At 35.9% G+C, this 15267-nt stretch overlaps 1 protein-coding gene across 8 annotated transcripts in view; it reads right to left on the bottom strand.

The window, feature by feature from the left end:
* PPFIA2 (PTPRF interacting protein alpha 2) overlaps nucleotides 1-15267 on the bottom strand; it is a 338209-nt gene that overhangs the window by 58285 nt on the left and 264657 nt on the right. For 7 of the 8 annotated variants that reach the window (XR_009727817.1, XR_009727819.1, XR_009727818.1 and 4 more), the window contains 6 exons: nucleotides 12301-12522; nucleotides 11130-11276; nucleotides 9307-9441; nucleotides 1797-1883; nucleotides 1288-1371; nucleotides 811-942 (listed from right to left, as the gene is read on the bottom strand). Coding sequence is in view for 2 of the 8 variants with exons in the window: in XM_061369361.1 (XP_061225345.1) it covers nucleotides 811-942; nucleotides 1288-1371; nucleotides 1797-1883; nucleotides 9307-9441; nucleotides 11130-11276; nucleotides 12301-12522 (807 nt within the window). In the remaining 6 variants the exon portion in view is untranslated. The remainder of the gene's footprint in view (nucleotides 1-810; nucleotides 943-1287; nucleotides 1372-1796; nucleotides 1884-9306; nucleotides 9442-11129; nucleotides 11277-12300; nucleotides 12523-15267) is intronic. The other variant, XR_009727822.1, reaches the window with a different exon arrangement.

The following is a 15267-nucleotide window of genomic DNA, read 5'->3' as shown; positions in this document are numbered from 1 at the left end:
AAATCCCTTAATGCCTCAGTTTGAGCATATATTATATTTTAAACTCTGGAAATAATTCAAAATAATCATTTTATTATTTTATTTATTATTATTTATAATTATAATTCAAAGATCACTTTTTTTCAAGAACAGCAAAAACTGCATCTTTTTTGAACTGAGCAACTGCCACACTCTTAACACAACTATTCTCCAAGGTTCTTCTTTTGGCAGGCCTATTTCTTGCTTTGTACATTTTGTTTCAATGATATAAATCTGAAGTACATCCTCTTGAGAGACTCTGAAATATCCTACTGGAAGATGCCCCTCAGATCAAACTGAAGAGGAATAATTAATTAGAAGAGGCAGAAATCAAGGATGGCAAATATAAAGGTCAAGGGAGCTGAATTTTGCAGGCCCAATGTCTCACATCAAAACCTGCAAATAACACTTCCCAGAGGAAGTGAGGTAAAATCAGCAGGTTAAACTGCAGGAATGATAGTGTATCTGAAACGTGTCCATACCACGGTCTCATCCAGTTTTTCTCACTGCCTCATACCATGTTTTGCATTGGTCATTTACAAGCTCTTCTCCAGACTCCCCACTGGTAAACAGGGACTCATAGTATTCAGCATATCCAGTTTGCAGGAGTTCTGGAAAAATGTTTGAGCATACTCTTGAATTAATTGTGGAATGTGTAAGTTAGACCATATTTGTGGTAATATTTGGTAATACAAAAATCAGCATCATGCCTCCATCCTAATAAAAGCAGAATGTACTTCATACAGGAGAAGCCTTATTAAGCTGAAATTTTTACTGCTCTTTGCACTGTACCTTTTCTTCAAGTGCTGCCATTCTTTCTTTTAAGTGTAGCTGCAGACGCTCATTGGATTCTGTCAAAAGTCTGTCTACAGTATCTGATAATCTTTTGTTGTGCTCCTCATTCATTTTTTCTCTTTGCCTTGCCTTTAATGTAGAAGAGACAGATCAGTAATTAACCATTAAAGAGTCGTATCATTAAAAAATAATTTTAAAAATTATGGTAACTGTAGACATTTGAAGAAATTAAACAGGAAATGTAATTACAGTTACTGATTAATGCACATTAATTTTTCTACCAGCAGAATACTTTGAATGCTGTGACTAGATGTAAACTAGTGCATTATAAGATGGTTAAATAAAGTGGGAGGATGCTGCTAGAAATAAAACATTTATCAGTAAATAGATTTGTGTGCTGGAGTGCTTAATGCAGCGCTTTATTGACAAATTAAACCAAGAAAAGTGCACAGAAATTGTCTGCAATGCACATACTCTTTGAAGTTCCTGATTCTTCTCTTCAAGTTGAGCTTCTAAGTGTCTCATACGTTCCTCAATATTTCCATGTCTTTCTTCTGCCTGTAAAAAACATAAAAATCCTCTTTCTTTAACTTAAGTTGCTTCATAAGTTTTTATGTCAGTAAAGTTTAAACAAAACATAAAGCAAGCTACTACTAACTGCAAAATTAGTTTTCCAAAAAGAAACTTTATTTAAACAGGCAGCTGAACAGCATTGCTTGAAATGTGTCAGCTACAAAGGCCTGTTACATCCAAGCATCAGCAAAACATTGGAGTTATTTATGAGCAATGAATCAGCCAAATGTAACATGCAGACTGTGCATGGTTTGAACACAAACCTGCCATCGTAAAATTGTAAGCTCCTGAAGCACTGAACTGCACGATGGTTGATTATCAATAAAAATAAAATAAAATAAGTTAAAGAAAATGAAAACAAATCAGATGGATTCTATTTAGCAATAGAAAGTAAAGTCCAGTAGGACTACCTTCCTACGTATGGAGATCATTTCTTGTAGTTTAGCTTCCATAACATATTGATAATCATCAGATGAGGTAGAAGAGGTTGGATCAGACTAACAAGTCAAGGAAAAGGAGAGGGACAAAATTGAAAAATCAGAACTAAAGACACTGACACTGAACAGAACACAGCACAGAATGCTTAAAAGAAAAGTGTGACGGAAAATTTAATACTTTGAACTGACAGATTTTTACGTGGAATAAACTACACTGATACTTGGTGAATATGATGCAGTTGATGTGGAGAAACTGAAAATAATGGAATGCTAAAAAAGCTATCAACCTACACATGGAGGTTCAAGGTTAGTGATGGCTGGCTGATGACATATTACTACAGAATTCAAAGCAATACTGTCTAATCTAATGGGTTATTTTTTAATTATGTCAAACTAAAAACCAGGACTCTGTGAGGCCAATGTCAGAAAGTCCTTCATAAGTCTACTATCATTTTCTAAGTATGAAAACAATGCATAAATACTAAATTAATGGTTGGCCAGTTACAGAACTAAGCAATGTTAATGGTACGTTCCCTAATTTCTAGAGAACAGAAAGAACATCAAAAGAGACAAGGCTCAAGCTTTAGTATTCCATTTTAGAATACGCTACATAAGCCCTTTCATCCAAATAAACAATACAGTTTTAATCCCTTTGAAAGGATCCACCCTGGTGGATCTCTTTGGAAGATCAAGGTCACCAGATAAAAGAACCTATAAATAAAAATTCATTAATAGGAATGAAAAGTCATTACCGAGTATAGAAATGGTAATCCATCCAAAGACTCATTACTATTTCCGACACAAGTTGACCTTAATTAGGTCATGTGTTGCAAAACATGAATATTCATGTTATTGTCATATCAAACAAGTCTATGTTATTATTCAAAATGAAAAAAAAAGAAGCATCTATAAGGAAAGGGGAATGCTATATTGGATTCGTTGCTATGGAAACAGGATTGTGCATAGTGTCTATGTCATGTGCATAGACAGTGCTGATGATGACTTTGAGTTGTGAGGTAACTCTTGTCAAATGCTATTTCACTCTGTCATATTTATCCTCTCTCAAAAAGAGATCCTGAACTCCATCTTTAGGTGAGTGAACTTTAATACGTACAAGAAATATCAATTTTACAACCTTTTTTTTTAGATAAGACTTTTTCATAGTCAACTTCTAATGATTTATCAGAATAATTAGGGATACCAATGTAATTCCAGATATATATCACAACTTAAAATTACCCATAACTAAAATTCAGTAGTATTATCAGGACCAAAAGCTCAGAGAAAAAACAAGCCTGTGATCTAGAGATTTAACATAAACTGCAGCTTTTGATATGAAGATATCCACATAAGAAAATCCTGCTTTGAATAAATACAAGAATAATGCTTAACTCTTTGACAATTACTACTATTTTCAGAGTAAGTATATTCACAAAACTCAGACTCTTCCAAAATTGAAGGGCAACAGTACATTTTGTAACTAAGGTAATTTAACAAGTGCAGCTATTGTTTCTTATCATGAAGCAGGTGTAATGTGACGTATCTGACTTACTATCTGTAAATATTTTGTCTATTTATTACAAATTGCACCTGTGACAATCCCTTCATGATTTTCTTTATCTTTCAGTTGTATTAAATAAATAGAAAGATAGTACTGAAAAAGTGAAGTCCTCACAGAAAACCAGATCATGCTATCCCTTCTGTGAAGTGACCAAGCTTCATCCTACTCTGCAGAAGATAGTCTTTTCCCCTTTTTGAGTCCTGGCTGCACTACTGATTCAAGGCTTTCCCTTAATGCATCTCCAAGGGTCAGGAGATTTGAAATCATCAAAGATAGGCTAATAATGGAAAAGGCTGAACTAATTCTATCTCATTTTTAAACCATTTTTATTGAGGGAGATAGAGAACCCATTGGGTGTATCATCCTACAGAATTAAACTGCTTAGAAGCTGTATTAACTGACTGCAAACTTAATCTTTGCTGCTTCTGTACTCTTAATTGCAGGTTAATGCATAATATGAAGATGACTAAACTAATACTTCCAGATTCAAAGAGAATCTCATTTAAATATTATGAAATGTGGTGCTGTTTGTCACAACCCATCCTTGAGAAGCCAGTCTAGTGAGCTACATAATTTACTTTTTTTTTTTCTCTAAAAGAACAAAATTGTTTCATAACTGAGACATCAAACAAGCATAGGTGCACCTCCTCAGTACCCATCCTGGGCTCTAATGCTGTTTAGGGATTTCAATCATAGTTATGTGCCAAATGCCTGAGCAGCTGCTGCTCATTGCCCTTTATGCTGAGGAAGGCCCCAACCGTGGTCTCAAGGAGGCCCTTCTGCACAAAAAGACCTAGTAATTTATCTGTTTTCTAACGAATTTGCCAGTGCCTCCTGCACAAACTTCTCCAGGCCACACTGTCATAAATATATTGAATGTCTTCATCTCTGCTTTGTGATTTGAGGCATGAGGCAGAGGATGACAGCAGTGTTAGTCATGTTCCCTAAGCAAAGTTTCAGATACATGAGACAGAAGGGATAACTGTGGACTCATGATCACAAACAGAAGTTGGATTTCTTCTGACTTGCTTTGCTAAGAGGTAATTGAATTCAAACCTTTCTGAAGTGGAACTTGCTTCACTACTTTTTTGGCAGACCTTACCCTCCATTCTCTTCAATATATGACTTGTATGCCTGTTCTCTATCCCTTTGTACATGAGGATTAATAAGACACATAGTGCACTATTCAGCAATTAGAATTTAAAGTGTTTAGCCAGCACATTCAGATATAGATTTGAGAAAATGTATATCACAGACTGGATTAAAAATATAAAAATATAAAAAATTCTGACCCCTATAGACAGCAGCATGAGTCTCGATGCTCACTTTGCACTCTGTATGCTATGAAATAGAAAAAAATTAGCCAGTATAAGCCAGTAACACAGGAAAATTTTGCTTTGAGGGAACACGGAAGCAGCTTGTATTACTGCTGTCAAACCCTGTTAAAACTCTGCTGCACCTGCTGCTAATACTCCCACAAAAAAGATGCTGCTTTCATGTCATCTGTTACTATTGGCACTGCACATTTTTCAGGTCTTTGCATCTTAGTTGAAAAAAAAAAAAAGTCCAATTTCAGATGCAGAAACCACCTGTACAGTACCGGTGCTGAATTTTTCTTCTTTGTGCTGATCTGCAAGAGAAATCTAAACTTTCCTAACGGTACAAGCCTGTTTCCAGTTTTGAGACCTTGACTTTTGAACACCTGCAGTCTCCAGATTTTCTAATGGCTTCTTATAGCAAACTCTTCTGGCTATCCATTCAATGAGTTACTGAAGAGGAAAGAATGCATTATTGAATTAAGCTGTGCAACTGACGGAGAAAACAGGTGACCATGGTGACTGAGTCACAACAGCTCACAGTTATCAGCTATTTGTTCACATGCTCACATCTAACCTGTTGAAATGTGACAAAATGTGCTGGCTTAAGTCAATACTTTTTCTGAAACCCAGCCTTTCAGTCACTAGATATCCACACATTCTTGTTCCTTCTTTTCCTCACTATCTTCTACACTTTGTAGGTTTAGTAAGCAACACCTTCTATTTAGTTCTGCTTCTTTCATTTCTTCTTCCTGTCAGGACAGTATCTTCTGTGGAAAGGGAAGCACAGGAAGAGAGGTGGCTTGAAAAGACAGTAATGTGTTGTAAATGTGGAGGCTTCCCTCCCCATAGAAGATTTATTTTTTTCTTCAGAAGAGGATTTATCAACTTTTTTTTCTATTTAACACATCATCTTCTCTCTATCCCTTGTTCTCATTGAGGTTTCTGTCTTAACCACATCCATTTTTCCCAAGAGAAACTTTATTGCATCCTTTCCATCGCAAACCTTCTCTTTTCAATTTCTTGCAACTTCTTCCCTACTTACTGCAAACCAGTTCTCTACATTGACACAAAAGAAGCACTGTGTCCAACCTGCCTCCAACTTTCAAGTCATTCTATACCATCTTTAAAATTACCTGAAGGTGTTATTATGCTAAATGTGGTTTATTATGATTATGGTTTCCTCTTCTTCATCTCAGGGCTTCTCTAATGCAGCTAAAAATCACTGTTGGCATTTCTGGTGACCTGCATACAGGAATAATGAAGTAAAATGCTGACTGCTGTCTTGTGATCAGAGAAGTGACATGGTATCTCTGCTGCACAAGCACCCGAGGAGGAGAGTGACTACTAGTTGGAGTGAGTGAATGGAAGTGGGTGGATGCTGGTTGTCTTTACTGGATGCCTCCTCGAATACATGCAAGGAGAAACCATGTTTCACAGACTAATCATCTGAAGATTCTGGATGCTCCAATGTTTCTCCCTTCTGAGGAAATCAAACATCTTACAGGATAAAGAAAGGTTTAGTTAATATTGGAGGGAGATTCTTTCTGCTACCAACTGCCTCTTCTTCTAGGCAGGCAAACAGACCAATACTGTGAGAGTGATTACAAGGTGGCTCAATGAGTCATGGCAATCTAAATCTTGGGGTACATGCCGAGAGCTGTGCTACTTGTCATGACCAGACAGATACCAGTGCGACAGCCAGGCAGGACAGCACAGTACATGGGATCATGCTGTTCCAGGTTAGTCTGCCACAGGCTGACTAACCCTCCAGTTGCTCACCCAATGGGCAGAACACAGTGAAAACAAAGCCAAATAAAAGTTCAAATGATTCAGGTAAATTTATGTGTACTTATCTGAGTTCACTGTACAGTCCAAACTTTTGGAACTTCACTCCTTATGAACTAGTTTGGGCATGGAAAAGTAGCAAAAGTCATTCACTAGCCCATATATATATATATATAAAAGGAAAAACAACTGTTTTTAAAACTGACACCATAGAAGGATCTCATTCTATATCCTTCATTTGCAGAATCCCAACCCAGATTTATTGTGAGGAAAAGCATAATAAATTGAATGCAGAACTGTAACATGCATATTTTAAACTTGAGGGGAAAATATGATTAAAAAAAAAAAAAAAAATCACATCCAAATCCAGAACATGTTTGTCCTATCTCCACATGTAAATAATTGGTCTTACATTTTACCCACAGTGAAGCAGTCATGGTTTCAAGTTATCCCATACTACTTCTTAAAAACACATGTAAAACACATTAGGCTTAACTCACCTCTTTCATTTGATTGCAACCCCATTAATCTCAGAGAAGCCACTTTCATTGAGGTAGTACAAAGGAAAGGAGGATCAGTTTTGACTTCTTTGCAGTGCAGAAAGACTAGCTGGTTCAGGACACTCATCTTTTATCTAGTATATATGGACATTGCAGTGGTCGCAGCTCAGGTAGGCAGAATTAAAGTAGTCTGAAGCCAGCTAATTTTAACCCTACTGGCAATATGTACGTTGGCACAAAGGCAAAATTAATTACATTATTCAGCCCCTTAAGTAGGTCTTGAAGCTTTCACTGACCAGCTAGTATGGTCACAGTATCCCAGCCAGCTCATTTAAAACTAATTAAGCAAGCTGCAGTGATTACAGCATTGCCCGTGGTTCTGAGCTCCATTTATGTGATTCATGAAAATTACTGGACTTTACAGCTGTCAAACCAGCATTTCAATAAGCTCTGCAGTTTGCAAAGATGTTGTATACAAGATATATAAAATACAGGCTTATCTGGCCTATTGGCCAAATTCTGACATAATTCTTCATGTCATGTATTCCAAGAAGACATAATTTTAAATTAAATAATTTCTTCAGTTTTTCATGTAATTACAGAGAAATGAACAGAACTGGCACTACCAGTCTAAAATGCCTCTTAATTTCCTGCTTCACAAAACCTTTGCTAAAGTACGTCAAAGTGAAATGGAGTGGAGTGTCAGCTCTGTTCACAGCTCTCTAACCCCAACCTATGAAATAATGCAAGACAACAGAGATAAATACTGCAGCTTTATGGTCACAATAACAACAATATCCCATGGAAGTCCCTGAGTGCTCTGCATAGTTGAAATGGGATCTCTTCTTACAACATTTTTCATTAACATATGTTCAAGGAAAAATGCAGTTGCAAGATAAGACATGCTTGACACTGCAAAATACTTACTGGTGCCTAATTGCTGGAGAAATTATTCAGGAAAACTCCTCTTAAAATAGAAAACAATATTTTTAAGCTACTGAGGGTATTAGAATATGTGATTATTTGTTGAATCAGAGACAACTGAAAAAAAAAGTTAAAATGGCAAGGGATTGCTGTTATATGCACCTGAGGTTTTATTAAAATGCAGTGATATTTGTTTGGTATTTCATGTATCTCTCTTTTCGCTGATTCTTCTTTTTTTTCCCCACCATTTTCGGTCTCTCTTTCAGATTCCCACCCATTCAAGCAAACCTAAAGTGGACAACACGTAATCTTGACTACTGGATAATGATCTTGCCTTAATAAAATAATAAAAATCCCACAACCCAAATGCTCGGTAAGCCTCTCTTTCTTTCTACTTCTTCACTAAATCACTTAAAAATTGACAGTATTAATAAGCTGTTCAGCACCTAAGGCTTCACTATAAATGGAAAAACATGAGAATTGAAAATAATCCACCAAATTTAAAAATAGCCAGGCACATAAACAGCTAGAAATATTCCTTGGCAATAGAGAAAGAAACACTTAAATTAAAACAGCATCATATGTAATACAGTCTCTTAAATGCATTTTTTCTCTACTTGTCTGATTTTAAGGGATGAAGAATAAACATGTTAGTATTGTATGTCTTTATGAAGCTGACAATACCCAAGCCACTGTATTAAGCACATGCCCACCTGGAAGTATTAGAGGCCAAATATGAAAACTACACTACTGAAAAATATTTTTTCTTATTATTTTTCTGCAAGAAAGCTGCCATATAATACATTTATTGGGGGGGGGGGGGAAAACAGTTTGAAGTCCTCTCAGGGTTTCACGTTTGTCCTTGCAGATATATGATACAACAAATGATTCAAAACAAACCATCTAAGTATGTACTGCAAGTTCTTTTCATTTGCATTGTACAAATGATCCCAGCTGCCACTAAGATTTTATTGTATAGCACTTATTGGAATGGAAATAATTGTTTCATACACACTGTATATGAAAACATCCAGAACTAAGGAAGTGTAGGAATGGGACTTCCCCCACCCCTTAAATTAGAAACACTTATGTGGTAAAACGAACCCCCCTGGGATAATTAATACTCACATGTATTGGAAATATAAAGGACTTCTTTGTAAATATAGTCTAGCTTACAGATAACTACTTTTTCTATTACCAAAATGCTAAGAATTACAAACACAGCATTGAGACCATTCCTGGTTAAACCTGTGGCACATACCTATTGGGAAACATTTTCTTCTTTCAAATCATCTTGGTACTAATTTTGTTTTGACTTTGAGGCAAGGAATCAGGATGCAAATCAGTGTTAAACAATGGGGCTTCTGACATGAGCCTATTTCTCAGGGCAGTACCTTAGTCAGAGCTGCAATTCTCTGTGCTAGTTCAGCCTCTACTTCAGGTAAGGTTTCAGCCTTCCTCATCGTCTGCTGCAGCTTCTGCTCAGCCAGTTCTAGACGCTCTTGCAGCTGTCTGTTTTTGTCTTCCAACTGAAGGCCAAAGATAGATAAACAGGTATAAAAAAAAACAGACTTAAGATTTTCCTTTGCTTTCTTAGGTATCAGGGAAGCAATCAAAACTCAGTACATAGGCATAGATACTCCACAACCTGGGAGAGCTCTCTGGAGAGTTATTATCTCTAGCATGGAACAGTGTAGGCTGCCAGTTTCACTAACAATGAATGATCTGAGGCTCAAGGATCATACAAAGGTGGAAAAAATGAGTTGTAAAATTGCACTAATGAAGATGAACAAGAAGGTCCTCTGATCAATGGGTTGTTTACCTGAGCAAAATGAATGTATCAGTGCCAGTAAATTCAGAATTTTCTAGATGGAAATATTGAGTCCATCTCACAGAAAAGTTTATGTATGAGCTAAAATGGGAAATAAGTATAATTCCAAAAGAAGAGAATTCCCAGCAAAGTTTCTGACCAAACTGTCAAAAGAAATTTTCTGAACAAATGCCAATCATATATTAGGAAATGTTAAAACTGAAATTTCACTCATGGTTGCTATTTCCTTTAGTTGGCTGTGATCTCTCTCATTGTGAAACTACAACCAAGTCTCATTTTACAGAGGTGAAACTGATTAATCTGTGATAACCATTAAAGAGCAAAAGGAGGACTTCTGATAACTTTTGCACTAATTTCTGGCCTACTGAGAAACACCACAAGATTAAGATTTCTTTTAATGGCTTGATAAATGTTTCCCAGCTTCCTGTTCATTCCAGATAATAGAAGATGTAATGAAAAAGAAGTGTGCTTTTAGAAACTTTTTTAATCCTTCAAAGCATGAAAAGGTCAGCTTTTCACATTGCTATGCTGCAAATCATTGTTAAGTCTGCCTGTATGTATTCTAAGCCTGGTTCTATTGATCACTACTTTGAGGGGGTAGACTTCTGCAGCACAGCATGATTTACATTGGCAGCAATAAAACAGTTTTAGTTCCGATTCTTTAACTTCCCTGAGGAAGTAGTCACATGAACATATATACCCACAGAGAGATGTATGCATGTGTGTGTAAATATATCTGCATAGAGTCATAGAAGCAGACATTACCAGATTATAAAGGCTTATTTCCCATACAGTATTTTATGTTGTTTGAAGACAAGACAGGTGAAAAAAAAAATAATTAAGAAGTCTGATACTGAGGAGAAATTTAATCTTTTACAATGTGAATTATATAAATTTCATGCTAGCTTTCAGTTCCCATTATAATCTTCAAATTACAAACAGTATTTTCTGCTCACTTTATACTTGAGCTTTGAATCACTGTGGAAACAAAGTACCACATGAGAATGCTGCACAATCATGCTTTTTATCTTATACTCTTCTTTAATAAGTATAAATCACTAGAATATATTGTATGCAAATGTTGATCTTTCCTGCAGAAGGGAACTTTTTTTTGCTTATAAGCGAAGATAATTCTTTACTTAGGGAATAGACTAGGTGCATTTATGCAAAACACTATCAGAACACACAGTTATTTCCCAGTGTTGAATGTACACCTTGATATGTAGTCATAGTTGCAGAAGCTGATATGAAGCTTTTTTTTTTTAGATAAACCAATCTGTTGATTAAAAATATGAACATACTAAACTATTGTAAACCTCCTATCTTCCCCCTGTTTAGCATTAATATTCACTATATATGAAGAAACCAACTAAGTAATATTCGCACCTGACGGAGGATGGCTTCCTTGTTTGCCAGTTCATTTTCTAGCTTATCATTCATGTCATGTATGGAGGTGGATTCTCTCTGAGCACTAAGGTAGCGCTTCTCCAGCGTAGTTATTCTTTCTTCCATATCTTCCTTTTGTGCCATTGCCTAATGTGACCAAAAAAAACCCCAGCAAAACCCATGCAATTAAAATGCTACATCATTTTATACCAATTTAATTTTCACTAGATGCTAACAGTAGACCGAGACGTAAAGTATGCTCAGAAGTAATTTTTCTGTTTCAAAGAGAATTTATTTCCTTTGGGTTTCCTTGCAACTATGGTGTTTAAAGTCGTACCTACTGAGTAGAGCAAACAGAAACAATGCTCATTGGTTTTATATTTTTCTAGTTTCTATATTTTTCAATGCAAAAACCAGCACCAAATTCAGCTCACATTTACTTGTGTGCTTCTTAAACAGCATAAGGCTTGATCAGAAAATAGAAAAACTGATATAGGTACATAATAGTAGAAACATAGTTCAGTGATGTGGGGGAAAATTGTATATGCACATTCCTGGGTCCCACTAAAATTTTATTTTCAAAATACTAAAATAGAAGCTAACATCCATCCACACATATTTGGAACAACCACATAAGACAGATACTCTGGAGAGCACTAAGAAGTACCACAAATTTAAAGAGGAAGAAAGAAAACTGATTACATTTTCATTTATTCAGAGACGGGAATAATAACAGGGGTAATGAAGTTACTGCACGAGTAAATATTATAATTGATTATATAAATAACATCATTTTATAAAACTACACAGGAGTTTTAAAAATGTACTTTAGACAATCTATATTACCAGCACCCTTATCTAACAGAGTTCATCTTGAAAAACTGCAATAGCTGAAAACTGGCCAGAATGCACTCTAGTTATGCTAAATCCCAAAGGAGCAGGCCTTTCTCCTGTTTGAGTTGCACATATGCACACCCACTTTTATAAGCAGGGATTTGTATAAGGAGATTTCTAGTACTATTTCTTAATGTAAATTATGTGTTTCCAATGCACAAGGGCTTTTGCCAGTACTCACCCTTTGCTACTCGTATTCATTGGCCTCTGTAAGTTTGTATGGGTAACACAGGAAAAACAGTCAAGAAACAGGAGGCGAGGGCGATGAACTCCTTACCTCTCTAATGTCTCTCTGATATTTACTATTCATTTCCTCTGTTTTAATGAGTTCCTTTCTGGCAGTCTCTGCCTCCTGCTCCACCTCTCCCACACGGGAAGATAGTGCGGCCAAACGCTCCTTCATTTGTGCCATTTCATAGTTTTGTTTTTCCAGTAGTTCCTGAAGTTCAACCACTTGACTAGCTTCATCATTGGAGTCTATGGAGCCATTTGATAGGCGCTGTTGACAGAGAAGTGACATTATCTATTAGTTATCTTTTAACACAGAATTTATGCAAAGAATTTCTAAAACAGAGATTATTTTAAAAATTACACAAGCAACTAGGAAGAGAAAAACACAGTCATTCTCATGCTAGATAAGACAGTTGTAGTTATGAAAAAATTGTAAAAGTATTAGTATTCATTCATATCTAGTGATTCCAGAATGTAACATCTCATAGAGAAATAAACTTCTCTATTAAGAGCAGAATACTGTATAAAGATAGCTTTAGTTTGACATTACAACTATTCAAATACAAATTGCAACAATACTACTCCTAAAAAGCAACAAACTGAACAAATACATCTTGTCTAAACTTACACAGCATTTAAACTTAGCCTACTTAATTTGCAAAACTAGGCAACACTGCAGCCAGGAAGCAACACTAATAAATCACGAATTCACTGTACCAAGAAATGCTTAGAGTCTGGACAACAACAGACTATTGGTTAGTTCTGCATTGGAAACACATTCTGCTGTAGTAATTTGTATGCTGCTGAAAGCCTTGGTATGAATATAGTTACAAATAAAGAAAAGAAACCAACCCAAATACAAAAGTCTGGAACTCACACTGCATTGGCAGTATGATTTTAGGAATATGATCTATATTATAAATAAATGATTTCAGGAGAGAAGCATGTTATTTTACCTGCAACATGAAAAAAATCAACCTGAAGTAGTCCAAGATATCATTCACTTTCTTAATTAGGTACAATTTTATTTGCTACCTTTCCGTTATGTAGCATGGGAACAAAGTATTTCAGTGTAACTGCCATTTTAAATATGTTACAGATCTTAAAAGAACATCATGCAGAAGTACAGGTCCTAAAATGCATTCATCGTCCTTCAGATGGTAGGGAGCACAGCAATGTATATATGAAATATTCCTAGCAAGTTCTGAAAGGAAACCAAGCTTCCTTTCATTAGCACTTCTATATTATTATCACCAGAATATATTTAAACAGGAATCTTCTAGAAAATTTAAAAAGACCTTTACTTTGCTTATTGGCTTTAGTTACATTTTTTCCCCAATCAGCCATAAAATGAACTCAGATTAAGACCACTTGCCCTTCTGCAGATCATTGATTAAAGTTATTTTATTCTAAAAATTCATTATATCAAATAACTCTGTTCCAAAATTGTTTTCTTTATACTAGTTAATAATATTATCATGACATTTTATGTTAGCTGCTGAATCATCATTGATCTACTTTCAGGACACTATGATAAAATGATAGCAATTGAAAAACTTATTTACACTCAGTTTGTTGTTCTGAAAGTGTTCAGTTAGTCCACTTAAAATCCCATTATTAGGCAGCAGTCAGGTATGTAAACAAATAGTACACAAACAGGATAAATATTATAACCATCATACTTTATTACATTGTGCAAATTTGAAATAACTTTTTTTTTATCTATGATAATTATAATCTTGTTTACCATTTTAGTCTCACACAGCAATTTTAGCAGTTGTCACAGATGAACAAATTCTACCTTGCATTGAATTCGCCTTACAGTTCTCTAAATAGTGGTCCAGGAATTGTTGCAAGGTTATAAGCAAGCAAAAAACAAATCTGAAAAGTAATAAATGGCATGTGAGCATGTAGTTTATGTGATGTAAACCATGATACTTTTGAAATGGCAAGCTGCATTATATAGAATCATAGAATAGTTAGGGTTGGAAAGGACCTTAAGATCATCTAGTTCCAACCCCCCTGCCATGGGCAGGGACACCTCCCTCTAAACCATATCACCCAAGGCTCTGTCCAAACTGGCCTTGAACACTGCCAGGGATGGAGCATTCAGAACTTCCCTGGGCAACCCATTCCAGTGCCTCACCACCCTTACAGTAAAGAACTTCCTCCTCATATCCAATCTAAACTTCCCCTGTTTAAGTTTTAACCTGTTACCCCTTGTCCTATCACTACAGTCCCTAACGAATAGTCCCTCCCCAGCATCCTTATAAACCCCCTTCAGATACGGGAAGGCTGCTATGAGGTCTCCACGCAGACTTCTGTTCTCCAGGCTGAACAGCCCCAACTTTCTCAGCCGATCTTCATATAGGAGGTGCTCCAGTTCCCTGATCATCCTCGTGGCCCTCCTCTGGACTTGTTCCAACAGTTCCATGTCCTTTTTATGATGAGGACACCAGAACTATATAGGAATATGTCTACTAGAGTTATGTCAGAGTTATTTTTAAAATATGAAAACTTTTGATAAAAGCACCCTTTTGATTACATGTATTTTCTTGACATGCAACATAAAAACTAACATCAAAATGTTTTTTCAAAGGTCTGCATATAATATAATAGGGTGGTGAGGCACTGGAATAGGTTGCCCAAGGAGGTTGTGAAAGCTCCATCCCTGGCATTGTTCAAGGCCAGGTTGGACGAGCCTTGGGTGACATGGTTTAGAGCGAGGTGTCCCTGCCCATGACAGGGGGGGTTGAAACTTGATGATCTTAAGGTCCTTTCCAACCCTAACTATTCTATGATTCTAATAAGTTCTATTTACTAAATATCTGAAGATTTACCCATATAAGTATGTAAATATATGTAAGCAAAGAACACAAATTTTGCAAGTTCTCTCTGAACCTGCCAAATTAGGGAATTTCATTTTCTCTTTTTTCTTGCAGTTTGCAGTTGGAAAAAAAAAAGTAATTCACTAAAGCATACATAAAAAATAAAGCAATGGATACAATGTATG

This window comes from Neopsephotus bourkii, unplaced genomic scaffold (genome assembly GCF_033783945.1).
Source record: "Neopsephotus bourkii isolate Nb327-2 ecotype Australia unplaced genomic scaffold, CSIRO-AGI_Nbou_v1 NB_1493, whole genome shotgun sequence".
Lineage (NCBI taxonomy): Eukaryota > Metazoa > Chordata > Aves > Psittaciformes > Psittacidae > Neopsephotus > Neopsephotus bourkii.
The sequence above is the reverse complement of the archived record's forward strand: the minus strand, read 5'-3'. Positions and strand labels throughout refer to the sequence as shown.